The following is a 26,430-nucleotide window of genomic DNA, read 5'->3' as shown; positions in this document are numbered from 1 at the left end:
ATCAGTAAAACTCAGGGGAGTCACCTCACTAGTCATTTATTTGTCCCATTGTACACTTGTTTCCAGGCTGCTGCACTGCAAAAACCAACCCACTGTCCAAGAAGATTTAGACCCAGGTCTGCAAAACTCATCAAAGACAGTTCAATGAAAATCATTTAGTGTGTACCCTTAATGTAAGAGATAAACAGGACAGTATTGGAATTTCCCATTTGTAATAATGGTTATGACAAAAAAAAATAGTAAGAAGGATGGAAAGAAAAAAACCTCGCAGAATTGTAACTGGTCACTATATGCAAAAAAATCCAGGAATATTTGGATAAGACTATACAGTTATCTATGTCAACTCCAGGTTTCAGTGCACCAGGCTGTTTTATTGGCTTACTAAACCAAAACTGAGACACAGCAACCCTAATAGCTGTGCAAGTTGCGAATTCCATGTGAGCCGTGATTAGATAGCAGTGAATCTTTCTAGGTCTGACCAGGGTGACCCTTTCAGAATAAGCGAGCCGAGTTACTTAGCTTGCCTTCCAGCGAAAGGTAAGTCTGATGTTCAGATACTTTGCAAAGGGCTGAACGCTGAAAGCATGGAAAATTGGTTTAATAAAAAAAGAGCAAAGAAATATTCTCATATTTTTTGTGTTGAAGTAATTTGGTATTTGCCAATGAGTGAACTGTTTGGCTTTTTAGGGTTGCCATGGGAGAATAACTGAAGTTTTTCCAGGATTGGTTTAGAGGCAGGTTAGCCCTCAACAACCTAGAGGCCATAGTTTGTTGCCTGTGTAGAAATGAAAGAAATTATTTGTAACGTCTGTGTTTCTCATCACACGATGTTCCTGAAGTTTCATGTGAGTAGGATTGCTGCTGCAGAGGGCAAGCCCAGTCTGCGAGGACTCACGCCTGTGGGAGACCGTTCAGTCTCTGGTTTTTGTTTTTTCACTGTGCGTTAGGTCAAGATGGTGAACAGGAACTCTAGGCATTGTAGAATGAAGAGTCCTCAGTGTTTGTGAGACCAGCATTGCATTTTGTATAGCTTCTTAAGTATAAAAGTGTTAATTTGTTTTCAAAGGAGCTTATGTTGTTCTCAAGTCCCTTAAAAAGTGTGAATAGACAGTGGTGCAGGGCTACAGTCCCACTTGTTTCCAGCATGCTTTGGACCCTAAATGGGTGCAGCAAGGGAAAGTTTACATTCTGCCACTGCAAAGTTTATTTTAGTCAAAGTTACAGCCTACAAGAAATTCCATTTCAGCAAGAGTTTGCTGTCACTGAAAGCACTTGGACTAACTAATTCTTGAACTGCAGGACACCCTCTCTCTCTCCCTAGTTTTGAACTGCTGTTGGCAGTAGCGGCGAGGCAGGCGGCATCTTGGAGGGCTTTCTTTTCTTAAATGCATTATTGGAGTGTTGTCCTAGCACTTGTTGCTTTGCAGAGATCTCATGTTCCAAAGTCTCTGAAAGAGGAGCGTTGCTTGGCAGTGGCTTCGAGTACAATTAGCAGATAACTCTAGATTATCTGTGTCGAAGTAGCCTTAGACTGGGTCAGTGATATATACGCTGTTATGGAGGAAGGAGGCTGCGACTTTGAAAAATATGTTACATTAAAACAGCACAAGTGTAGTCAGAGGGGTGTCTGTTCGTCCCGGTGAAGGAGGCAGCGTCTACATCAGTTAACACTGATGGAGTTAAAACAAGAGCCAGTGTCTGGAGAACAGGAATTTCTCAGAACTTACCTGGTTTTTGTAAGACTTGAACAGCTAGCTTTTTTTTTTTCCTCATATTGGATATTTTCAGGGGGGAAAGAGTCCCTTCATAAAGAGTAAGGAAAACTCACCCTAAGAAAAGAGCATCTTTTGTCTCCCCATCGATCCTCCTTAGAGCAGCACACACAGTACAGGATGTGTTCAGCTGAGAGAGCGTTACCATTATAAAAATTTTTACTTATCTTCTACTTATTTAAGTAAAAATTTAACTTACCTTCAAGGAACAAGGTTTTAGATAGCACTAACATAAAAACTTAGTATTTTCAGGAGATCTCCAGCTCCTTTGTGAGACAACATTCATCTGTAATGACACAAGATTAGTCAAATAATGATCAGAAAAATTTTTTTTGGTTCTTAGAAATTACTCTGTAAGAGCAGATCTGTATTAGCTTTGGTTTTACTCTTCAGTACCAGGGCTTATTTTTGCTTGCTAATTACTCTGACCTATCTTAATTAAGAGTAACAGCATGAAGATTTCACATGGGGCACACGTCTCATTTCCAGCAACAGTGATTTTGTATTTTTCTGCTACGTAGACAAGTAGCAGTGTAAATTGTAACAAAACTAGTACACCAGCAATAAAACAAGTACAAACTGAATAAATAATACATGATAGGGTAAATAACTACACTCATTCTAGGAAATTACTTAATGAAAACAGGTATTTTAAAGATGTCACACCTGAAGCTGAGCAAGGTAACAGAAAGACAGGGTAAAAATTGTATTTGTACACAGAAAATTTGAGATGACAGAGAGAAAGAGTAATCTGAAAATGTGACCTTCTACTTGATTTAAGGTGCCAAGGAGGACACATTTTTATAACAATATGTTAATGTTGAGCTACACAGAGTCTAAAATGCCAAGGTAAGGGATTTGTAGCGCAAGAGCTATTTGATGTGTCGCTATACCTTGGTGCATCCTTCTTGGAAGGATTCGAGTGTTTTAGCTGGGTTACTTTCAGTCCCTGCAACCCCTCCGAGCTGAAGCAGTGGGACCTTCTGATTTAACAGTAGTGGGTGCAGTGGTGAGATCGAACAGAGTGAGCAGGTATGTCGTCTCCTCGCTGATACCAGGAGATGATCCATCAATACCACCAAAGCAATTTCAGTTCCATGTTTGGGCCTGAAACTGTACTGAAATTTAAGACATGGGTTTCTGTGAAATGACCTTAAAAGTGAAGTCTGCCTGGTTGTTTAACTGCTTATACTGGGAAAAAAGCCATGCTCATGTCACAGGCCTAATGAATGAGTGTGATGAGCCCATGAGTTTCACCGCGTGTGTCCCACGAGGCAGCGTGGCTGCGACACGGCTCGGGGTCGGCATCAGTCAGGCGCTTCTCCCGGTAGGTAGGCCAGATGGAGTGGACGGAGCTGTACAGCTCCGAGCTGAGACCTGTTGGTGCTGCTGCAGGACAGTGACACTGTGGTGTTTTACTAGGTATGGTCTTTATGACTATGCCAGGAGGCAGAAGACTTGATAACGTGTGCTAGTTACCTAGAACAGCAGTACCTAGTGATAGTACTTCCCAGTTTGTATCAACAAATTGAACGGTTTGCCTGTGCATGGCTGCAGTTGCTCCTGGCTCTCTGTCGTGTGTCAGAAGAGGTCTCTGTGGGACAGAGAAGTCTACAGCCCAGATCCTGCTGGGATTTCCAAAACGGAAATCTGCTGTGCAGTTCTTTTTGCCAGAGTTTCAGGCTGCTTGAATCAGGTCTTTCTCCTGCAGAGCTTTCTGAGGGAAACCCCAAACTTGGTTTTGGTGTTAGATGATCAGTTTCTTTCGATATTGCAACTGTCTGATTCCCATCTGTGTTCCTTCTTGGGAAGATTTGTCTCCTTGGTGCTTCCCTGCTGACGCGTTAGTGACAGCCGGTGCCCACGCAGGCTTCAGGGGAGCGTGAAGCTGGGAAAGCTGGAGGGAGCCCGCGGTGGCTCCTCTTCATTGACTCACTGCTTTTGCCTCTGACAGAGCCACCATGCTGCAGAGAAAAGACTCTCTGAAAGAGAATTCGAGTCGCCTGTTTCAGGCATTGTCAGAGCTTCCTCTCTTCCATGAAGCTGTACTGTAGAGACACCTTCAAGCTGAAGATAATGAATGGTCAAACTGTGATTTTTCTTTTTTCCTCTCGTTTAGCTTCTCGAGAACAGCTAGAGCGGTTATCCTCAGTGCTTCCCCTGCTTCCTTTCCTCGCAACTGCTTGTGCTTCAAGTGCGATGCTGTAGGTCGGTGTCGTGTCCATAAAGATGTCTAATTCTTCCTGTGGTGCCCTTAGGGCTCTTCCTCACCTCTCTCTCCACCAGAGAGTTTTTCATCTATTCAAAACAAGAGCTGATTGTAAAACTACTCTGAAGAAGGTGGGAGCTGCCCTGGAAACATACCTGTTCCTCCTCACAGAGGGTAGGGAGCTGCTATTGCGTCCTGTTCTAGGCTAAAAGACCTGAGACCGTACTGAAGGTGTCATCCACAACTTGTAATGTTTTTCTGAATGTCTTATATCAAAATTACTTTGCCACTGTGTTTCCTTATTTGGATTCTTGCTAACAAACATAACAAAACTTGTCTGAAATTCCAGCTGTTACTGTGAGCATTGTTAGTAATGCTTCTGTTACAAAATATTTGTGATTTCCATCAATGTCTGCACTAAAGACAACCTCTGAGTTTTCATCTTTCCCAAAGTCAACACAGTGCGTGTGGCAGAACCAGCCAAAGGAAATTGTTGGTACTGTCATTGTAATTAAGGTTGCCAAAGGATGCATCCATAGTGTGAGGGTGATTACTTCCCTTTAGTGTTTGCACTTTTTTGGTTTCTCCCAGTTTCAATGCAGGACAAAAAAGTTTATTCACTTGGTGAAGAAAATGGGTGATAGGAAAGATTACAGTTTGTGCTCTAAGATCCGCACCCTCCAAATGTGGACACTGTCAGTGCCAAGTCCCCTGTGGATGTCCCCCACCAAATACATAGCATGCCCTGGAAATGGGTTATAAAAGCTAAAAATATAAGGTGGCTCTGTAATTATTGACCTTCCTGTGTTGGATGTTTGCACAGTAATGATGTGTGGCCAGAAGAAGACCTGATCATTCTCAGGGCTTCTCACCAGGATATATGGTGACCCATTTGATTGCTGCTGCTGTCTGCAAAGAAGGCATGGAACAAAGGTGTTCCAGATTTTTAAAGTTTTAAAAATGGCATACAAGAAGGGTGATAATACCAATTATCACTCTGATGGAACTTGCCATATCTACAAGCATTACGCGCTAAAGGAATGAGCCTTACGTGTTCCTCTGGGAAACCACAGTCAGTACCTTGACAGTATGTGACTGCTGTTTCTGGAACCATGGCTCCATGCACAACTCAGGAAACCCAAATTCTGGCCTTACTCTTTGCCTTGTTAGGTGTGGAAAAAAAGAGAGGATTTGGGATCATCCCAAGGCTAATTTTCATGCCTGCAAACGTGCCTGAAAATCTCAGTTCTCCACAGTGTGGGACAGGAGGTGCCTCTGATAGGTGTCTTTGGTTGTTCTTGCCTAAGGATAGTGATGAAAAGAGGAGGTAGATAGGTTGTTGTGCAGATTGGAGGAGAGGTTTTTGCACTGTTTCCTGTCCACACAAGGCATACCAGTCACTTTAGCTGGCAGGTGCTATTCTCTGCTCATTGACAACTCTGCATCAGCTAGAGAATACTGAAGATTAACCAATGATCTCAAGCTTAACTTGTTGGTGGCCAGCAGCAGCACGTATAGTAACATCAGTGATGGGGTCAGGAGCATAGGTAGTAATAATTACTCCATGGCCTAGTGTTACTTTCGAAATGGCCTCTTGCACACCACAATTACAAAACGTTTACCTTGAATTTTCAGAAATAAGAAAATACTGGGGAGAAGTAGCAGTTTGTTGGTCCTTACATGGCATTGTTATGGTGAAGTAGTGGCTGTGATGCCTGCTCCTCTGCCCAAAATGGATGCCAGAGGCATGACTTGCGGGCAGATGTTCACTGTAAATGTTTGTTCTATTTTCTTGTGCGTGATGATCCATCCACAAGGCAATACCTCACCCAGATGACTGGGTCAGAGGCATCAGGAGCAGGATTTATGACAGCAGCAACAGTGGGTGGAAAGCATGGTTTCATGAGAGGTATTACACAGTGATCCCCAGCGTACGTTGACTCCGGCCCCTGACGTGGAATGGCTTGGTGTAATCTAGAGTTGTGCATAAGAGAGACTATTTAGGAGTGTGTTGGAGAGAGTTGGGTAACTGAAGGTGTGGTAGAGCAGCTATTGCAAGAAAGTGCCCTCCACCAATGTGCAATGCTTGCATGGTTCGTTCCCTTTAGTGGGCACCAGTCATTTGAGGGGTAAAAAGCGTGGATGACCAGGCAGTCAGTAGCAGCTGACCTGAGATCAGATCTTGGTCCTTGCACAACCTGAAAAGACAGTATAGACATACCCAGACTGTACTCGGTATGGCTGGGACATTCTTAACACATCAGAAGAGACAGTTTTTGTGTTGCGGAGTTTATAGTGTGCAAACTAATGACATGGTTAATGTAACACTGAGCTGGCTAGCCCATGGGGAGGGTAGCCCATGTGGTTCTTCATAGTTCATCTCCTTTCTGACTTACTTAAAAAAAAAGTTGTCCCTACCTACTAATTATTGCCAGCAAAATTCTGTGAAGATTCTGTAGTAGCTGAGAGCTATGAGAAAATGCCCCAAACTTATAAAACTTTTCCTTTTTCCAAGAATAATCAGTTTCCATCTACTGCTGTGTTTTTCTGGTCTTATCGATTAAAAGGAGTATTAGAACTGGAATGTGGTTTCTTTTTCTGGATTAGAGTCCTCAACATATTTTGTTATGGTTAGTGATATGTCTTTTCTAGATTGTGCTCTGTCACTGCTCTCTGAAAGAGAAACAAGTGGTCGTGTATGTGTATGTATCATGTCCCTGCAGGTGCCGCCCTGGGTGCCTAACAGTAATACCTGCTTCTTTGATCGTACAGTTTGTCGTTATTTTGGTGCTGGATGAATCACTGATGACCCTTTATCCTTCACTTGAGAGAAGACAGAAGTATGTTATTTTAACAGCAGCATTGGAGTGAGCCTGTCAGTTCTTTGGGGGGCTTTTTGTTTTCATGTACACACTGAGCTTTGGTATCCATTGGCTTGTCACCACTGTGGGTGGCTTTTCATTTCCTCTGTTGCTGGATGATGAGTGCTGGTGTAAATGTTTGTAAACATTGTAGGTGAATTCTGTGGATATTTATTTTTTTCTAATGGAGAGGTACAACCAGAGATTTAGATGATGTGTTGGATTTTCCCGAAAAAGAGCTTTCTGTAAGTGATGGCTCAGGAGACTTTATTGTAGTTGGTACTTGGCCAGTGTGAGGGCAAAACTGAATCTGTTAAATCACAGGGAATGGGAGAATTCGTGTAGGTTGGCAATCCCACACATGCTCTAGGAAACACAGCGGCAACAGACTAGGTGAAGTACGACTACTTAAATCAAGTTAAGCATACTTTGAGGAAACAGTTATGAATTGTTTCTTTTATTTTTAGCAAAGTAAAGTCTTGATTGACAGTTCTCAGGACTGTACTGAGCAAGCAGGTCGTTACTATGGTGGATAGACTGTTTAACAAAGAAAGGAAATTTCCTAGCACATATTTTCTTTTCTTCATTTTAACACCCAGAGATTGGTTTCATAGAATCAGTCAATCATTAAATGTAATCATGCAAAATGAGGTAAATGACATACAAGAATATCCTCCTTCTTCCCCTAGTCAAAACACATGTTGAAGGCAGTGAGCAAGATCGTATGACCAATGTACAAAAGACAGTGAGTTAATACCAGGTAGGAAACATAAACTATTTTGCCTCGATGCTATCAGTCATCCTATAGTCTCAGACTGAATGCTGAGGTAAGGTAGTCAATGAGAGTGACATGATATATTTGGACACGTAATGATAACTGTAATCACCACCAACAGTATCTTTAGTTCCCTTCTCATGTGCAAATCTAAATATTCCAAAACAGTGAGCAAGATCCAAGAAACCATCTCTTCTGTCAAATCTGGTTCAAGAAAGATCATCCCAAACAAGAAGTCAATATAAGATTTGATGCTTTGAAAGAAAATTATCCTGAAGCGTATCCAGACACTTTGCAACAAATCTGAAACTGTGCCACAATATACTAATGCCAGCTGTTGAACAAAAGGCAAAGAATGGGGCCAGTTAACATGATGAAAAGGAATCCAGAAATAAATACACTCATTTTGTGACACAGTTTTTCCCTGTACCTCACCCTCATCGAATCTTGTCTTCAGCAAGCAATAACTAGCTGCCTCTCTCACCACATTTCAACAGCTAGTGACTGTAGCTCCGTTTTCCTTGATAGACGGCTGCATTTCAGACCTAAAGGTTTGTGGTCAAACCTTAGGTCACCAATGTTTTAACTGAGTCTAGCTCCACTGATTGATCCGTATTTTGACTGATATCAGCATGAATGCAGGCCGGTTTCGGGCTCTTGGTGGGAACAGTCATCTCTGACAACAAACCAACGAGAAGATCAGCTGCCAGGGGAGCTCCCCCACTGGCCTGCAGCAGGGCAGGGCTTTTCCTTGCTGCTGAGTGGGCTCTTCTGGCTGCTCCGGTCGATTCTTGTGGCAGGAAAGGGACGTTTGTTGTGAGTCGTACATCTTGCAATCAGAAGATAAATGGGCTTCTGTCTCCTACGTGCTTCTTTTTCACTATTTACAGGCTAGCATCATTAGAACTATGGGTTGTTCTCTACCTTGATATGGCCGGCCTAGAAAACCATGTTCATGATTTTTCCTGTCTTTAAGTGTTCAGACCCACGGAGAAGCAGCAGGCAGGGGTATGTGACGTGAAGAAGGCTTTTATCTTGTGTAAAAAAGGTCTGTGAAAGACATTGAGTAACAAAAGAGTTTTCAGGGCTCCTCTGTCAGACTGTTAAGTAGGTGTGGACACCCTCCATATTTTGTTTTCCATTTTAACAGGGAGTTCAAACACCCAATGGGCTTAACAGCAGGAGCCGAAATCAATACATCATTCAAGGCCTTTAAAACATACCTGATGCAAATGCAGTTATTGCGTCCCCAAAGAGAAGCTTCAGGAATGAGTTGAAGAGAATCACTTACATTTTGAAGGGGTTGGCTGTTTGCATGGTTGCTCCATTTGTGTGTTGTGTGGCCAGAACTTGCACGTAGATTTTGCAGTTATTTGAGACCAAGTAAATTATTAGGTTTCTTTATGGTTATTTCTTCATCAGTAACTTTTCTCCAATCTTATATGTACTGAAGCAGCATAAACTGTTCAGCAGCATTGGACAGCATTTCGAATGTGACTTGCTTAGCTTTTGGATATATTTATGAAGGCTTCTTAGGAGCATTATTTAGTTAAAGCAGCCTTTTTCTTGCATCAATGTCACTAAAAATCAATGTGAGATAGGTTTGTGGATTCTTGTAAAACATTTATCATCTCAGTCTTCTTGGAAGAGGCAATTTATGAAGTGTTTCACTTTGATGTAAAATACAGGAGTTAAAGTTTCTGTAGAGTGACCAGCATCTTTTCTCTTTCAACCACGACTTTATATAAAGCTGGGATGTTTTTTGCAGTAGCTTTGTGGTAGCCATGTGACAGTTACTATACTTACGATAATATTGAATAATATTTTTCTATTGCAATTTTAATGTATTTACTATTTAAAAGAAATTAACCTGCACTAACAGCTTTTTGGTCAGGTGAAACCTGAAGGTGGAAATGAGCCCAGCTCCTGGCATTGCACTGGGCAGCAAGCTGGCATGCTCGCTCCGGGGGCAGTCGCTAAGGAGCCTCCAGGCAAGGCTGTCAGAAGGCAGGCTTCTGGAGACCTGGATATACGTGTAGCTACACGGCATGGTACAGTGTTTTGTGTTGAAAGAGAAACACTGATATAGAAAAACATGGCTACATAGTTGCATCTTCCGTAGTGCGCCTGTAAAAGAGGAAGAGGAGATATGGGAAAATGTTTGCCTTTATTTGAGGTAATGAACATGATCTGTGCGTGGGACAAGTTCAGTAAAATTATTACCGCTAATAACACATGTTCTTTCATTACTGCTGTATGTGGACAGTTAATTGAATTAGGCTGGCAAACTCTGACCTCTAAAATATGAAAGCATGCTTTTCCTGACCGTCTGAAGTTCCTGAAGGTCTGAGTAATCTCTGACTGAAGGCCATGTTCACGTTGAAAGTGTGAAAGAAAGTAGCGTAAATAATATAATCAGGTTAATGCAGTCAATGTTAAATTACTGCTTTAGAGCTGAAATAAACCTGTAAACCTGGTTAGTTTAACAAATATCCATGGCTGTGTATAAAAAGTTAATAGCTAATATGGAGCATAATCTCTAATGGTATCCATAGGTGGTGTAAATGTAGATTAGTTATCTTCAGGTCTCGCTTTGGTTAGATGAATGCAAACTGGAACTTCATTAGGAGAAAAGACTGAAACAGAGACTGTAAGCAGATCATCATTTCAATGTATTCTGTTTTTTTCCTGTCTGTGAATCTTCACTAGTAGTGCACTATTAAGGAATTGAATTAAGTATTTTAAAGACTGACATATATAGGCCAACTTAGTCATGTAAGATCACTTTCTGCATTTATAATCACAAACAATAAAAATCTCTCATTTATACTCAGTTGACCTTTGCAACCATACTTGTGCTTTACTTAAATGAGAAAGCACACATTTAAAAATCTGAAGTTTGAATGAACAGGAGAAATTTGTCATTTAAAAGCCTTTTCAAACCTTGCAACATCACAGGATAAAACCAGTAGCTATTTTCATGTTGGAAGTCTTTTTGGGGTAGATAGGTGAGTGATTTTTGGTCTATTTCCACAGGTTTTCAATACATATTCCAATGAAGACTATGACAGGAGAAATGATGAGGTTGACCCAGTGGCTGCATCAGCTGAATATGAGCTCGAGAAGCGTGTGGAAAAGCTGGAGCTCTTCCCAGTTGAACTAGAAAAAGGTATGGAGTCTGTGTGCCATTTCCAGTTCCTGTGGCAACAATCTACAAATCCGAGGAAGTCTACACATGCCTATAGAGCCTATCCTGAATTTCCATGAATCTGTTGTAGTCACCTTGGCTTTTTGGATATCAAGAATTGTTTGATAAGGAATTAAAGAAGTTCAGAGACATGCAGTTCTGTATTTCCCTAAGGGAACTGTTCTGTGTCACTCCATTAACACATGCTTTTACACGGTGCTTGATGTGATGTTTTAATTCTGCACTGGAAGAGTAAAAATCTTGATTGTTATCCTGAGCTCCTCATAAGGGCAAAGGTGATATTTTTTGTGTGTAGTTAAAATGGTAGAATAATAAAGTTTTTTAAAGGAAGCAAAAGGATATTGATGTCACTGACATGGAAAATCAAGAGCAACCAAGGCATAAATGTTTATCTACCAAGTAACTATATAAATCAAATGTAAATAGTTCTTGCTTTCACTTTGCTTTTTTACAGATGAAGATGGACTTGGCATAAGCATTATTGGAATGGGAGTCGGAGCAGACGCAGGCCTTGAAAAACTGGGAATATTTGTCAAAACAGTAACAGAAAGTGGGGCAGCAGAAAGAGATGGCAGGTAAACTAGACTCAGTGTTTAGAAATTTTCCCAGCAATGGTTTCTATGAATTGTGATTTTCATGGGAGAGAGTAGTTTGCTTAATGTATGTCACGATAACTCAAAGCTGTAAAATTCAGAGTTCCTGAGTAAGGCCCAGATACCTGAAGTGGTTATGACAAGACACCGGTTTGGTCTCTTGAGTTTAAACTGTTTAAGGAGAACAGATTTGCCAAAGATACGTGGTTCTGACTACGTGAAAACCCAGAATCTTTAGTGTGAGTAAAGCTGGAGGTTCCAAATTATGTATCACTTTTGAAGGTAGTTTAGATTTTAAAGGCATTGAGCTCCCACGTGTTCTTTTGGCTTCAAACCAGCTTTAAACAACTAGTAGTTACGAAAAAGAGTTCTGCTCAACATTTGATTAGGAAAATAATTAGTGAATCTGAATGCCTAAACTCTTGCTAAATAACCTTCTTTCAAGTTTACTAACATAGGCTGTTACTTTGTATGTCTTACTATGCGTAGTCTTCTGCTCCAGAGTCCAGCTTTCACCCCTACAGCACTGGAAGTACGTTAATCAGTTGGATTGGGAAGCTGTACCATAAATCTTGCCCATTAAAGAGATGAATTGGTGTTTGCAGTCTTATATGATGCTCATATAAAACCTGATTGCTTCTAGAATTGCTTACTTGGTATGTGCAGGTTAAAGAATTTCTTTTGAACATACCGTATTTCCTATCATACGGGACAGAGTTATCTGTGTATTACACAATACCTGCCACAATCAGACCAATGTTTCTCATTAAAAATTAGAAAAACACTTTACTATGTAATCATTTAATAATGAAAAGTATTCTTAAACATCTTCCAAACTATATAATTTGTTGTTTTGTCCCAGTGCATACCCTTTGTAAATTTGCATGCAAGTAAAATACTAATTATCTGATACATTAGCAGTTAAGTCTGGTTATATGCATTCTCTACTTCTGTTTTTAACCATTGGTGATTACTTACAAAATAATGTCAAACACAAACACAGGTAAATAGGGTAAGAATAAACTCTAAAAAGTTGATACTGTCTTCTAACAAATGTATTGTGGTAACGTGTTCCTTATTGATGAACACTTGTAACTTTTCAGCCGGGCAAAAGGTGGTTCTGCTGAGGAAACCCCACACAAATTAAATCTGAAGGCCCTACAAGGCAGGAGGTTGCAGAGTTTAGTAACATTGCTCTAAAACTACTGAAGTGTACCGTCTTCCAGATTGGGCTTGCAGGTGTCTTTACAGAGCTCGGCAATGAGATGCCAGGTTGAAGGCCAAGTACTGATATGTCATAGGCTTAAAAATTATGAAGGGAAGTGAAGAAGCTGACATGTCAAGATTTCGTTACTTCATTCATTACTTCAAATTTAAGTGATATTAATTAATTTTAATCAGTGAATTAATTAATTTTTCTTAAAAGTATGCTTGAGCTCAACCAGAAGGCATTAGGCTCACGACTGACATTCTGTGTGAAATTGTCTGGTTGAAAATTGGAGTTGCTCACTACTGCTCTATGATGATCTGTATTTTCTGTTCCTCTCATTATTCATCTGTTTGAGTGGGCTACAGAAGTTAATGTTCAATTACAAGTCTCTTCTTTCATTTCCCTAGATGGCATCTGAAAGGAGCTTGTCAGCTGAGAAAAAATAATATCTTTCTTTGACTATTCTAATATTTGTGTTGGTTTTCAACTGCCTGAATGTTCAGTCAGCTGAGAAATAGCCCTCTGATTTTCTCTGTGAGAGCCTGACTGATCATTCACTTGGGAAAGGGATATGTAATCCTCTCAGTCAGGAGCAGACGGTTCTGTAATAAAGTGCATCAACTGTAAAGGGTCCAGTTGACTTCATCTTTGTGAAGAGCCTAGTTAATCATTAACACTGATAGCAAAACAAAGTCTCCCAGCAGAAATTAAAACTATATTTCAGCAGTTGCTTTAGGTATTCTGAATAACCACATAACAATCTTCAAGAAGGCTCTTTTGAAACTACAATTTAAAACATTACAATATCTGTAGGATAACTCCCATCTTTTATTGAAAGACCCATCAAATCATGATATGAATTACTTGCCTCCCATGGAAACCCAAAATCTGTATAAAGGGGTTTCTCAGTGGTTGAGCACTGCTGGCTTGATTTGCGTTGATGTAAACAAGCAGGTAGTGTTCGGTTGTCATATCAAAAGACGTTCTGTGGCAGTATTTAACCAAGGGGGATACTTCGAGATGAATCCAAAGGCAAGCAGGTTGATAAGTAATAAGAGATTATTAATAGTGTGTAAAATATAAAATATTTGACTGAATATGAAAAAGAAAATATTTTCCTGCGAGAATTCATAGCTGCTTCTCTCAAATCATTGTGGTGGTGAGTCATTCCCATTTTAAAGTATTTCGCTAACATTGAGAACAACAGTTTTGAAACATTACACAGTTCTTAACTTGAAAAATGCTCTAAACATTGTCTCTGCACAGGTTAAATTTTTTAGTTCATCATACAGAGCAGTAATTATGCAAGTAATTTGTTCAACTTTAGTCGGTTCACTTCTGTAGTTGCTACCTCATTGAAGTGCTGCTTCACATAGGCAAAGATTTCAGTCACGACCATTACAAAACAATTGTCAGAAGAATTACCAACTTCATTAATGATAAAAGCAGCTAAACCTCTAATTCGGGCTTTACCAACCTGAGCCTAATTTTTCGTTCATGTTTGAAATTAGATTTCAAAGAGGAAGGCTGGAGCTTCTAAGGGAGGGGACTCTAAAGGGAAGGCTGCCCAGAGAACGTGGCTGTGAGAATGTGCTGGTGTAGATGGTGCCTGTGGTGGCTCGTCTGGGGGGTTAGGGCTAGGCTTCAGGCACAGAGCTGCGATGAAAGTGGGGCTGCAGAGGGGATGCCCGAGGAAGAGGAAGGTGGCCGGAAGAATATGGCTGTAAGAGTGTTTTAGTCTGGGCAGTATAGAATGTACATGGCAACAGACAGGAAATTTCTTTTTTCATTACATGTAATTATATGATTTGAATAACAATTATGGTAATTGTGTGTTGTTTGATACGTATGTATGTTTATATATATTTTAAATACACGTATGTATAGAAAAAGAGGAGATTTGGAGAACAATGGCCATAAAAATAACAGTCGAAAATGAATTCAGGAGCTGTACAAAGGAGAAAGGAGATATGAACTATGCCTGAAAGACAAATGAAATCAAACTAAATTGCAGTAGATGAAGATAGAGCCACTTACAAAGTTGCAGGCAACAGCTCTCTAACGACATTTCATCACATGAAATACTATACCTGTACACCTATATGAACACTGCTAGTCCACCGCATAGCGAAGTATGTAAAGTGTTGCAGCTAAACTGCCATTGGAAAGGAATCTCATCTTCCACCATTTAGTTTTCAGCCAAGAGGGTGACAGCTTCCCAGGCAGTGGGCACCAACTTTTTAAACGTCTTTTCTTGGAACTCCTGTGGCCATCTGACTGCACCTCGTGTTTGCCAAAGTAAAAAAAGAAATAATTTTTACAGTATTGAAATACAAGAAATATTAATGTGATTGGTGTAATTATTAAATGCTTCAATGAAAACTGAAATAAAATTCTGAGATTAAAAAGCCTGATGTGATTTTTAAGATAGGAGTTTATAGGCTGTTGTGAAGATCATTTTTTCAAGGTTTCTTATACACAGAAGGGAGAACACTGCCCAGAATACAGTGACATTCTGTGGTGTGAGGCTGCTAAAGAATAAATCTTGTATTTCTTACTAATCAGTGGAGTCCAACCAACTGAAGATACTGCTTGAACACATGTAGAACTGCAGAGCGTTGCCTCAGACTTGACAGAGAAATTAGTGATTCAAGTCAAAATGCTTCAGTCCTCTTTTGCAGCCTCTGTTGTTCTTTGAAAAGAAGTCGTATCACTAAGATATCCTAAGATATAAAATAGCTCAATTTAGATATTTTCATACAATTAAAATGGGATTTTTTCATAGCTGTTTCTTGGTTCACTTGTAAACTGTATTGTTTGGATCAGCCGCGTTTATGTAAGTACTTGAAAATTGCTCCCTTTCAGTAGTTCGGACTGTGTTTTGTGTTTTTTAAAATTTTTGAAACTATAGGACTTCATGCATTTCTAGAGGACTTTTTAGTATAGCAGTCCTCCTTCCAAGCATTTGTGATCCATGTGAGTCCAATGCCTGCTCTAGGGATTTCATAGCAGTGCTTGCTTCAGACAAAAGCAGCATGTCTTTTATTCTATTCCTGCATCAAACAAGGTATCGACTGTAAATAGGTGTTTGGTTTCAAAGAGAGAGTCCTCGTTCAAACAGTCCAAGGCCTTGTTATTGTGTGCAGCAAGATCACACTTGCACTGGGAATTCATCCTTCTGGAGCAAGTTAGATGAAATATTTTAAAAGGGTAGGTCACAATTAAGTCTGATGCACAACCTCTTTTCTCCACAGATGAGCAGGTTGTTTTAGTTAAATATCACATTTTTTTTCCATTAGCATGAAATACCAGAGCTATGTCTTATGCTGTTTGTCAAGATTAGCTTAGGAAAGAATGATACTAGAGCTGTTAAAATATCTCGTTTAATTTAAGTAATATGACAAATTCAAGAGTTTGTGTTGCTGTCTTTATATACAAGGAAAGTGACTGGATGATTGGTGCTATTAATTGTAATGGTAACTTTGAAGCTGGATTTATGAGGTGTCTGTGTGCAAGAAATGATGCATTTTTCATATTTATCTCAATTGTTTTATGACTTTTTATTTAAAGACTTTGTTTAAAATCAAATTTAAAGGATCTCTATATGCTAAGTTTTGCTGAAAATTCACCAAGAATTCACACAGTTATTTATACATTTGTGTTTTTCCCCTGAAAGGATCCAAGTGAATGACCAAATTGTGGAAGTTGATGGCATCAGTCTGGTTGGCGTTACGCAAAATTTTGCTGCAACTGTTCTCAGAAACACCAAAGGGAAAGTTAGGTGAGTATTTTAGAAGAAAAAAAGTTGTGATTGAATACTTAAGATTACCTTGCTTCCTTCACAGGACTGTCAGTATACCCAGGTGGAATCAGAGTTTTTTGGCTTCTTTGTGCCTTCTCTGCTTTTATCCGAAGACAGGGGTGAGCTGTGGTACTAGAGATTTTTGTTTTGGCTTAGATTTTTAAAATATGACCACTGTAACAAGCTGAAATTGCACGTAGAAGACAACTCTTCACTGGTCTAGATCTCCCTGGACCTCAGACTGTTTGTATTAGCTGGAATGACAAAGGTCATGGGCGTTGGTCAGATGGAAACTGGGCTGCCACTGATCTCCTCCCTGCTCTTCCGCTGGGGAGACTGGTCACATCACTGCCCCAGGGTCGGAGGAGTAAGGCAGTGGGCACTCCAGTGCTTGCTGACGCACCTCAGCACAGAGGAGGAGATAGGACTGGATGCTGGATGCAGTAGTGTTAACAGCTTCTGAACTGGGGAGAGTAACCTCCCAGTATCAATCCAGGGAGCTACCCCAGTCACTGCACCATCTCTGGGTTTCTGTCTGTTCCTGTGCTGCAGTTCATTGAAAGGCAACCCTGTAAAAATCCATAAAACGATAATAATTAGGCTAGAAATGTAACATACGCTGCAAGTAAAATTATAAACTAATGTAGATACAAGGCTGTAAAATGTTTGTAAATTAATAAGGACAGTATTTCCCTAGAAGTGAACTGTTCTGCCATTTAAAAACCTATGCAGCCACATGCCACATAGCTTTTCCGTTTAATAGCTTGTTAAGTTCAGCAAAGATTTAGTCTACAAAATAAATCAAAAAAATAGCTTTGGCCTATTGCAAAGCAGTAGCCATTCTGTAGTCACCTTTTGCTTCTCTCTCAAAATCCTCTCCAGTGAATACAGCTGAATTTGTCAAGTAGTGAGTTCAGGGCTGACTTCTTCACACAGGTGGTGGGTAATATACGCAGTCCCCCTCAGACGGTGCTGTTTTATGCTGGCGTGCACATTTCCACTATAATTCCGTAGCTGTTCCCACACAACATTAAGGAATAATGCTGGGATATGGATTCTGCAGAGAATCTTGGGGAGGTTTTATTTGAAAGAGGTTATTTAGGGAAAAAAATTATTAGAAATTGTAGTGTAATTACAGATTAATATATTTTTGTGTAGCATTTACAGTTTCAGCTACATCAGTACTACTTCTGCAAAGACTCACACGCTGTGAATGCTCCTACTGAGTTAACTATAAAAATGAGTATGCACTTTATTAGGTTTTTGCAGAGTTGGGACCCTTGAACATAAAATCCTTATGACAGAGAATAATGTCTTCCTGTGTTTCAGTACACAAAACAAATGCTATGTATATTTTGTGTTTGATGTTTTAGCTTAAAAAAAAAAAAGAAAAAAAGAAAGTGCTCACATAAAACATACTTATGATATGCAGCTTAGAACTGGCTTAGTTCTTGTAATTATTATTTCGTAAGTTACAGAATAGAATACTTACTTCCATGAAAGAATAATGGGTTTCAAGGAAGGAAGAAACGTAAAATGATTTTCACACAGAATGCTCCCAGAATCTTCTCTCGGGAAGTAAATTACAGTCAGAGTGGTTGCAATCTAGGCTCTTTTGTAATAAAATAGTGGACTGTAAAAAGTATTTCTTCATTGTTGTTGAGCTCACGTTGTCAAGTGTACTGTGTATCCTGTGCACAGGGATCATTGGCTTCTGACAGGTCTCATTTATCAAGGAGAGGTGTATGAGCTTCTACATTTTTCGTTGTAAGTAAGCTTAAGAGGTTGAGCTTTCATGGAAAAAATGACCCAGTGCATTAGTGTCACGACTACATAAACAAACTCATAAAAATATTAAATTGAAAAGAAAATTAAACGTGAATTATAATATGAACAGCCTTTTACTAATGTATATGTCTAATTAGAAGAAAGGAATGGGTAGAATTTGGTGCATCTCCCTCTATTTTTGCTTCATTTATAACTTCATGGAAAAAAAAATCAAAAAGACTACTCTTCTGCTTTATGCAGGCCAGTTGAGATATGCATGATTTTTTTTTCCTGGTTTGCAGTAAGCCGGGAGTGAGACTTGGCAAGACGGCTAAGCATTGTGTGGCACAGGCGCCTGCCTGGCTTCTGGTCAGCTCCTGGACCGCTGAGTTGTCTGATGCTCCGCTGGCACTGGTCGACTGTATTTAGCTACTCAAAATCAGAAATGGTTCCGATAGCTGGTTTTTGGAGATAGAGATTTCAGGTTGCTTGATGTTTTGCCTTCACTGTAGGTTTAAACTTTTGTTTGTAAAGTAAGCGAGAGCTAGTACTGATGAATTTAGATGTGAAAGAGAATGATGTATTTTTACGTTGCTGACTGTTTTTCCTTCCCTGTATGACACAAGGGCCCTGCCTGCTGCTTATTTGGTGGAGAGGGTAATTGTTTTCTGTCAGATCCTCTTTCTCCCTTACACCTGTGTTAGAAATGGAATGGAGAAATCCCTCATCTCCACCCTCTTTGACAGACAGTGCTCACCTCTGCACACGAACTGCTCCCGAACCTCAGAGACAGCGTAAGACGACCTTCAGGGGCAGAATCCCTCGCTTGCCCTGGGCGCCAGCTCCTGCCTGTTGGCAGCGCAGGGAGCGGTGCTGCTGACCTTCGAGTGCACCGATCCCGGGGGAGCTGCCGTTAATGGCCTGTGTCACTGCAGGAGGTAGGAGCAGGGGGGGAGATCCTTGCTATATAAATACCTTCTGCCGTGCCTGCGGCGAGTGTCCCAGCTGAGCTACAAGCGTGTAGGCAGTGTGCAGTCGCACACCCTGTCTAACTCAAGGCAAGGGAACTTCATGAATCCTTCTTTCACAGGAGAAATGACATACATACTTACTTGCGTGTAATCTTTTTTATAGAATTGCTTTAATAAGCATAATTATCTGTGTGATCGTAGCATAAACTGCATGTGCCTTTCTTCTGCTTGGTGTCCTGTACACACAGAGATTTGCATGTGTTTCACTGGCATTACTTCACGTTTATAACCCACAGCGTTACATATACACAGTCACATACACAGTCATTTTGTCCTTAATCTAGTCAAAGTACATGCTAGTTTTTGTAGCAGGGTTTATTGTGTGAGATCGGTTGCAAGGAAAGGACTTTCATGAACAGAATGACATTAAAGCTTCTTCTTAATTCTTTGCAATAAATACAGTCAATACCTCTTCAGAGAGCTTGCATAATACCAGTACTTAGTGATTTATTTTTCTCTTTTGAGCCTTCTGAACACTTTGAATGATCCTGACAGTGGAAGTCATTGACCTGGAATAGATTTTTGCAATGTTTCTGCCAGAAAAATGTATCCAGACTGTCTATAGCTGACACAGCAAGGAATCTGTGAAAATGAAGACATGGCTTTTACCTTTTGAACTGTTGGGGGGAGGTGGGAGGAAGAGCAAATGTAAGCATCTGTGATTATCCATTGTTTGAAGTATCGGACTACTCAGAAGAGGTGTCATACCATAATGGAAGATCATTGACCCAACCAATTTGGCTTCTCCAAAGATAATAAATTCAATTTTTCTTTCTTATAATGTTTTATAGGAAGATAATCGGCACCAACCAGATGTACTCTGGTAGCCTGTGAGGCAAAGGAAGGAGAGGGAATTCCTTCATAATCCCAGCTGGCAATCAGCTTCTGTTTTTAGTGATGAGAATTAGTGCCCTTGTGACTTTAATCTGACAAATACATCTATGAATGATATTTCAATTAATGTAAATAGTAAGTCTTCTTTATAATTTTGCTTAACTATTTAGAATCATAGAATAGAATCATAAAATGGTTTGGGTTGGAGCTTGTAGATCATCTAGTTCCAACCCCCGTGCCGTGGCCTGGGACACCTTCCACTAGACCAGGTTGCTCTAAGCACCATCCAGCCTGGCCTTGAACAATTGCAGGGAGGGGGCGTCCATAACCTCCCTGGGCAACCTGTTCCAGTGTCTCACAACCCTCAGAGTGAAGAATTTCTTCCTTATAGCTAATCTAAATCTACCCTCTTTCAACTTGAGGCCATTACCCCTTCTCCTATCTATTTAGTTTAGTAATATCTCATATTAATGGGTTTCAGAATTTGGTTATATATAGGAGGGATTTTCCGTTGGAATGAGTTGGTTTTCAATTTTGTTGAGTGTCGCCCCACCTCTAAGATTAATGGATTGGTCAGAGGGCAGTGCCAGACTAATATCACTAATTGTTCTGTGCTTCTTCTGACCCCATTTAGGATGCAGTCCATCACCTTGAGGTTTGTGAGTTGTGCCTACAATCATAAAAGACAGGATAAGGAGGCAGCTTGACAGTGGGAATCGTATCATGTCATGGAGTTTCTCCTAGGTTGTTCTGCCTCGTAGCTTGCAGTCTCCTCATAGATTGTGGTGCTGAGTAGCAGACCTGAAGTTCTTTGAAGTTGCTTGGGTGATATTGAGCCTCTGTGACCCCGCTCTTTCCCCTGTTCTTCATCATAGTGAAAGGGCGCTAGGGGACCCTGATGTCTTCACCAGAGAAAGCTCACTTGGACAGTTGTATGCCTCCAGGAAATTCTGTTTTTTATTTTACAGAGAAAACTTTATCCTTTTACCATACTACCTAGTCTCTGTCCATCTTAGGACAAATATGGGAGCTTTCAGTGGGGACTGCACTTCTCTGCCTCACTGGATACAAAGGTTTGTGCCCATGCAGCTCTGGGTAGCTCAGGGTCCCAGACTTACTGCGTTGATAAGTAGAAGGGGTCTTGCATGAGAGAGAGTCATTGGAAAATCCCAGTCCTTTGTATGCTGCTTGTATGCTTGTATCATTATTGCTCTCCTCTGAAAGGTTTCTTTTAAGAATGTTAACCAAATTCAGTGTTTTACTGGAAAGGCAAATTTTACTTTCCATGTCCTCCTTCCGTGTCCTGTCTTCTGAATGTGACTAAGCATTTTCTCAGCTTTCCAAACTGTTGCTAGGCACTGAGCGGATGCTCTCATGGTGCTTTCTGAGTCAGTTCTGGAGTTTTCAGGGAGCCACACAGAACCTGTGCAAAACCTGTTTGGTTTCTCATGATTTGCGTCACCTTGAAAGTAATTCTATTAATTCCAACCTACCAGTGAGTTTACTGGGTTTTGTTTAATTAAATTCTACTGAAATGCCTCAAAGTCTTCCCATTTTAATAAAGAATCTAAATAATTAGTTAGCAAATTTTGCCATGTTCAATTAATCTTCAAGATCATTGAAGAGTAGGTTCTAACAATAGCAGTGTAACTGTCAAAGCCTGGGGCCGTCCACTATTAACTATTCTCTGTTCTAATAAAGACTCATTTATTACTATTTTACGTTTTTTCTTATGTGGACAGTTTTAATTCAAAGCAGGGTTTTGTCTCAACTTCCACTCCCAGTTCACAGCCTAATTTCTTTCTCCCTTACTGTACTGAAAATGCAATCTTTCAGACAAAAATGAAGCTTTTACCCTTTTTTTAGATAGCTCTGATACAGGGAGCAGTTAAAGGGTGAGAAGCGAAAATACTCACTTCTTCATTAACACCAACTTGATGTGTCATTTATTCCTTCTTCAGCTAATTCCTCACCCCATCTTGAGCTGATATTTTTCTGGAAAATACACTATCTCAGAAAACAGCATTTGCATGCCTGATGTTAGTTTTGTTTAACATTACAACATCTGGAAAGGTAATTTATGCAGTCGTGTCTGTGCAAGCACTGAGACGGTATAGAGGACAGATGAAGTCAACCACAGGATGCAGCCAGCAGCAGTGTATCCCGGTGGGAAAGCTGTTTGCACACAGTAACAGTGGACAGCTTTGCTTTAGTTTTGTGACTCCTTCCCCTAGATAATCATCTTCCCTTCTTCCAGCACGCATGCCTGTGCAAATTTTCTCCTGCTCTTTCTTACTTTCCCTACTTGTGCTCTTGCCCTGTGAAACAGCTGTGTCCTTTAAACATGTGCAGGCATTCTCCATGCTGCAGATCCATGTTGTGGAAGAGGCAGGAAAGGTTTTTACTTCTTCCCAGACCTGGGTAGTGAGACAGGACCTATAAGCAAAAAATGCCACGCTCCCATGTCTGATTCAGAGAGCTGGATTATATTCTCTATTTTTCTGGCTGGGAGTGATGGTTTTGTTCTTTCTTTCCTTGTCTGTTTCTACTCTTTGAATCAAAGTGCTGGAGCCGAGGAGAGAAAAAAAAGAGGAAAGAAAAGCCTGTGGCTCTGCGATGCTGGTTGCTGAGCTGGGAGTTCTTGAAGGCTGCTTAAGAGACCATGTGTGCTTGGTGCACTTTCTGCTTCTTTGATAGACCTGAGTCATGGACCTGGCAGAAACTAAATTCATGATGCCTTGCGCCAAAATAGAGTAAATTTGTCCTGTTAGTTCCAGGAATCTTACTAAAGGTTCCATCACATGAGCTGTTTTCTTTCTGGTCTCTGCAAAGAACTCCTGGACGCACTGATAATCGTTGTTTAAGACTACCCAGAGTAGCATACTGAACAATGTGAAAAATTACTCACAAGCACTTAGCACTGGTGAGGTAACACTGCATTCATCACTGCTCTGCTGGTTTATATTCCTTGGCTGTGCCTGTTGCAGTAGATGAACTGTGCCTTGGACTGTTCTTGGGCGCTGAGGCCAGCTGGCAGTGGTGTGGGGCTCATACCTTTAAGCTTTCTTACCTTTCAGAGCAGGGTGGCCATGTCCAAATTGTCCTTTGCTAACTCCTGGACTGTGAGTGAATATTATTTGGTAGAAAATCAGTTAACTTGGTCCAAACCGTTCCAAAGACTGTTTCAGTGATTTAATAGTGTACATGTTCAGTTGCTAGTGCTTGGGTGCATTCCCTGGCACTGTTTAATTTACTGGCATAAACATAGCCCCTATGTCCTGATATCTTGCTAATTTGAATTTTATGGCAAGTTATTTCTTGAAATATTTGCAGATTTGGACAGGAAACTACGTGTTTGAGTGTGAAATGTATAAAGAAACTTTCATTTAAAAGATTTTGGCTGAATTATAAACCTTTTTTGCTCAATATCTAGAGCATTGTTCTTAAAATTAAGTGTAACATGAATTAATGAGATTCAGCAGGGCTGGGTTTAATTCAGAGTGTCTTTTCTTTCCTTTCCTGGAAAAAGGAACAACTTGACAGGTTTTGAATCGCTTCATCCTCAAGCTGATTGAATCTAAACATAAACTCCTACCCCTGCAACTGAAATATCATCATAAATTTTTATTTAGCTATTTTTTTTACTTTGTCATAGTCCAGGATACTATGTTGTGGAAAGTCTTACCCGGTTTTGGTGCACCTTTATGAATGTGACATAACATTGTGACAGCTGGGCAGAAATACCCACCGTTTATCCTTGCAGGATAATTTGCCAAGCCACAAGGATGGTGCTGTAGGGCATTCAGCTACCCCTGGACTGTGCAATGAGGGTGGTCCAGCTTGCCTAAAATCTGGATCACTTAATCATCAAGATTAAGGACATGATCTGAACCCATCAGCTTACTTGTGACCCATCTGTATTTCCTTCCTGGATTTCCTTCCCATGGATGCCAGCAAGGGTGAGGGAGGGCAGGTCTCACCTCAAAATACAGTCAGGTTTTAGAAACATCCCTAGGTAGCACTTGTACCTTTTGAACAGAGCTGACGTATGTGCTTCACTTGTGTTCAGGTATGTTAAAGCATAGATTTACAAATGTGTTTCTTTGAGCTGGCCGTTCCCCTAAGAATTGTGTGGTGCTATAGAGAATGCTGATTAAATGATTATCATGTATTCAAGGAAACCTTTTATGCAAGCGTTGTGTTGGAATACTGTCAGGCTGCCTGGAAGAGATGGAAGAGATTCTCTCCCTGCGTTCTCAGAAGAGCAGAGCAATGTAAGGACCAGAGCCTGGAGAAGTGCCAAAAAATTGAATCCGTTGGCTAATTTTGAAGTGCTCTTGAATAAAGCTGATGTGTCAATAAGGCCCTAGACTAGAATTGATTTCTGTGGGAGTAATTAATCTGAGTGCATTAATATTGGTGTGTGGGTTTTTTATATGACTTCCTAATCGTATGAGTTGAAATCCTTTTAGTGTTGATAGCATGGCTTATCGGGGGCTTGTATCCAAGGTGCTGTGGAGAAGAGACTGCTGAGGCTTTTGCGGCACTTCAGCTATTACTTTGCTGCTCGTCCACCAGCACCGGTGATACTGCTGAGGAAGACCTTGAGTATGTCACAGGGCTCTGGCGGCTAGGGTGGAAGAGCATGAAAGGTATTCTGGGTGATCATGCCAGTCAGGTAGGATTGGATGCAGGACAGCCCCTGGCTGTGCAGCTGATGTTGCAGGGGAGGCATTGTCTTTTATGGACCTTCCTGGAGGAATGAAAAATGCTGGGGAGAGAAGGGATCCACTTGACAAAGTGGGGCAAGAGCATGTTTGCCAACAGGTCTCAGAATCTAGCTGGGAGGGAGGATGACCTAGCCTTTGCTTTGCAAAAAGTGACAAGTGAGTTCAGAGGTTATGGTTAGGGACTTACAGAGGACTTACAGTGCTCCATCATCTGCTGGAAGGGTAGCATGGTTTGGTGCAAGTAGTCTGGGAGATTTTTGGAATGTCTCAAAAATAACTTCTTGACACACGTGTTCAATGAGCCAACTAGGGGAGGCAGTCTGCTAAATCTGTTACTTACAGACGGGTTTGTGACCAGTTTGGAACTGGTTAGTGCTTCAGTGAAGGTTGATGGCAGCTTTAGGAGCATTAACCGTGAAATGGCGGAGTTTAAGAACCGGAGAGAAATGCAGATGAACATTAGAATGACAACCTTGGACTTCAGGAGAGAAAATTTTGGCTCATTTGGGGATCTGCTTGGTAGGATTCTATGGAACCACTGCCCTGAACGATAGAAGAGCCCAGGAGACCTGCTTGATCTTTGAGGATGAAGGATACCAGAGGAGACCATGCCAAAAACCTTGTGAAACCTAAGCAACATCTACTGCTCTCACCTCCTCCATGGAGCCAAGCCTGCTGCTCGGTGAGGCAGGAGACCTTGGTGAAAAGGATACAGAAATGTCTGAGATAAATTAATGACTGCTTTGCCTCAGTTTTTTCCCCACATTGGCTAATGACCTGGATGTTGTTGCAGAAACATCTTCATGTTTCCTGCATTCTCCAGCAATTTGCCCCAGGGCAGCAATTTGCCTCAGGGCAGCAATGGCACTGGAACGCAAGGGTTCATATATGGCTCTCCATGCTTTTAGTGCCTGCTGCCCATGCAGCGTGCGCCAGACTTTGTTATGGTGTGCTGTGACAGTTGTTTAGTCAGTATGAGTATGGTTATGCAAGTGAAGTAGATGAGCCCTAGTTTAATTCAAATATTTAATCATTAAAATAATTACCAAAAAATAAATTAAATAAAATTAATAACAAAATAATACTAACCAAACCACTATTTCAACAACAACAGCAAGTCACACAGCACACACTACACACACATCTCATTCTTGGCACATTACTGTTAGATGTTGCCCATAGCTCATGTCGTGGCCACACCAAGGAAGTTGTGTTGCTGTGCACCCATCTTGAGTGCTGACTGGGCAAAAGGACACCCACGTTAGCTCAAATCACTGGTAAGTTGGAGTCCTGCTGTCTGTGATCAAATTCAGGGTATGGCAGATAGCTTACGTCATCCTTGCTCTGGGGATAAGGATAGAGGCTGCAGAACTTCTGGACAATGGCTCAGTTTACTGGCAGCTCTGTCTCCAGGGCCTTTGGAGACTCTTTCCCAAAGTTTACTTCTCTGTGTTGGCTTTACATAGCCAGCATCCTGAACTAGACATTACATGGGTTGCCCTGTCGCGTGTTGCTTATGTGACCTTAGGTGACTTCATTCAGTCATAGCCCCTTTCATCTACTAATGGCGGTTACTTCCTCGTGTTACTTTGGGTACTAGTCTCCAGGCAGTTGTTCACTTGTTTGTGTTGGTTTTGG

The 26,430-nt window shown here is 40.8% G+C and overlaps 1 protein-coding gene across 5 annotated transcripts in view; it reads left to right on the top strand.

The window, feature by feature from the left end:
- Positions 1-26,430, top strand: part of PPP1R9A (protein phosphatase 1 regulatory subunit 9A) — a 158,058-nt gene that overhangs the window by 74,780 nt on the left and 56,848 nt on the right. For all 5 annotated transcript variants that reach the window (XM_075419316.1, XM_075419317.1, XM_075419315.1 and 2 more), the window contains exons 3-5: positions 10,654-10,786; positions 11,280-11,400; positions 16,305-16,409. In XM_075419316.1, the coding sequence (XP_075275431.1) occupies positions 10,654-10,786; positions 11,280-11,400; positions 16,305-16,409 (359 nt within the window). The remainder of the gene's footprint in view (positions 1-10,653; positions 10,787-11,279; positions 11,401-16,304; positions 16,410-26,430) is intronic.

This window comes from Opisthocomus hoazin, chromosome 4 (genome assembly GCF_030867145.1).
Source record: "Opisthocomus hoazin isolate bOpiHoa1 chromosome 4, bOpiHoa1.hap1, whole genome shotgun sequence".
Lineage (NCBI taxonomy): Eukaryota > Metazoa > Chordata > Aves > Opisthocomiformes > Opisthocomidae > Opisthocomus > Opisthocomus hoazin.
The sequence above is the reverse complement of the archived record's forward strand: the minus strand, read 5'-3'. Positions and strand labels throughout refer to the sequence as shown.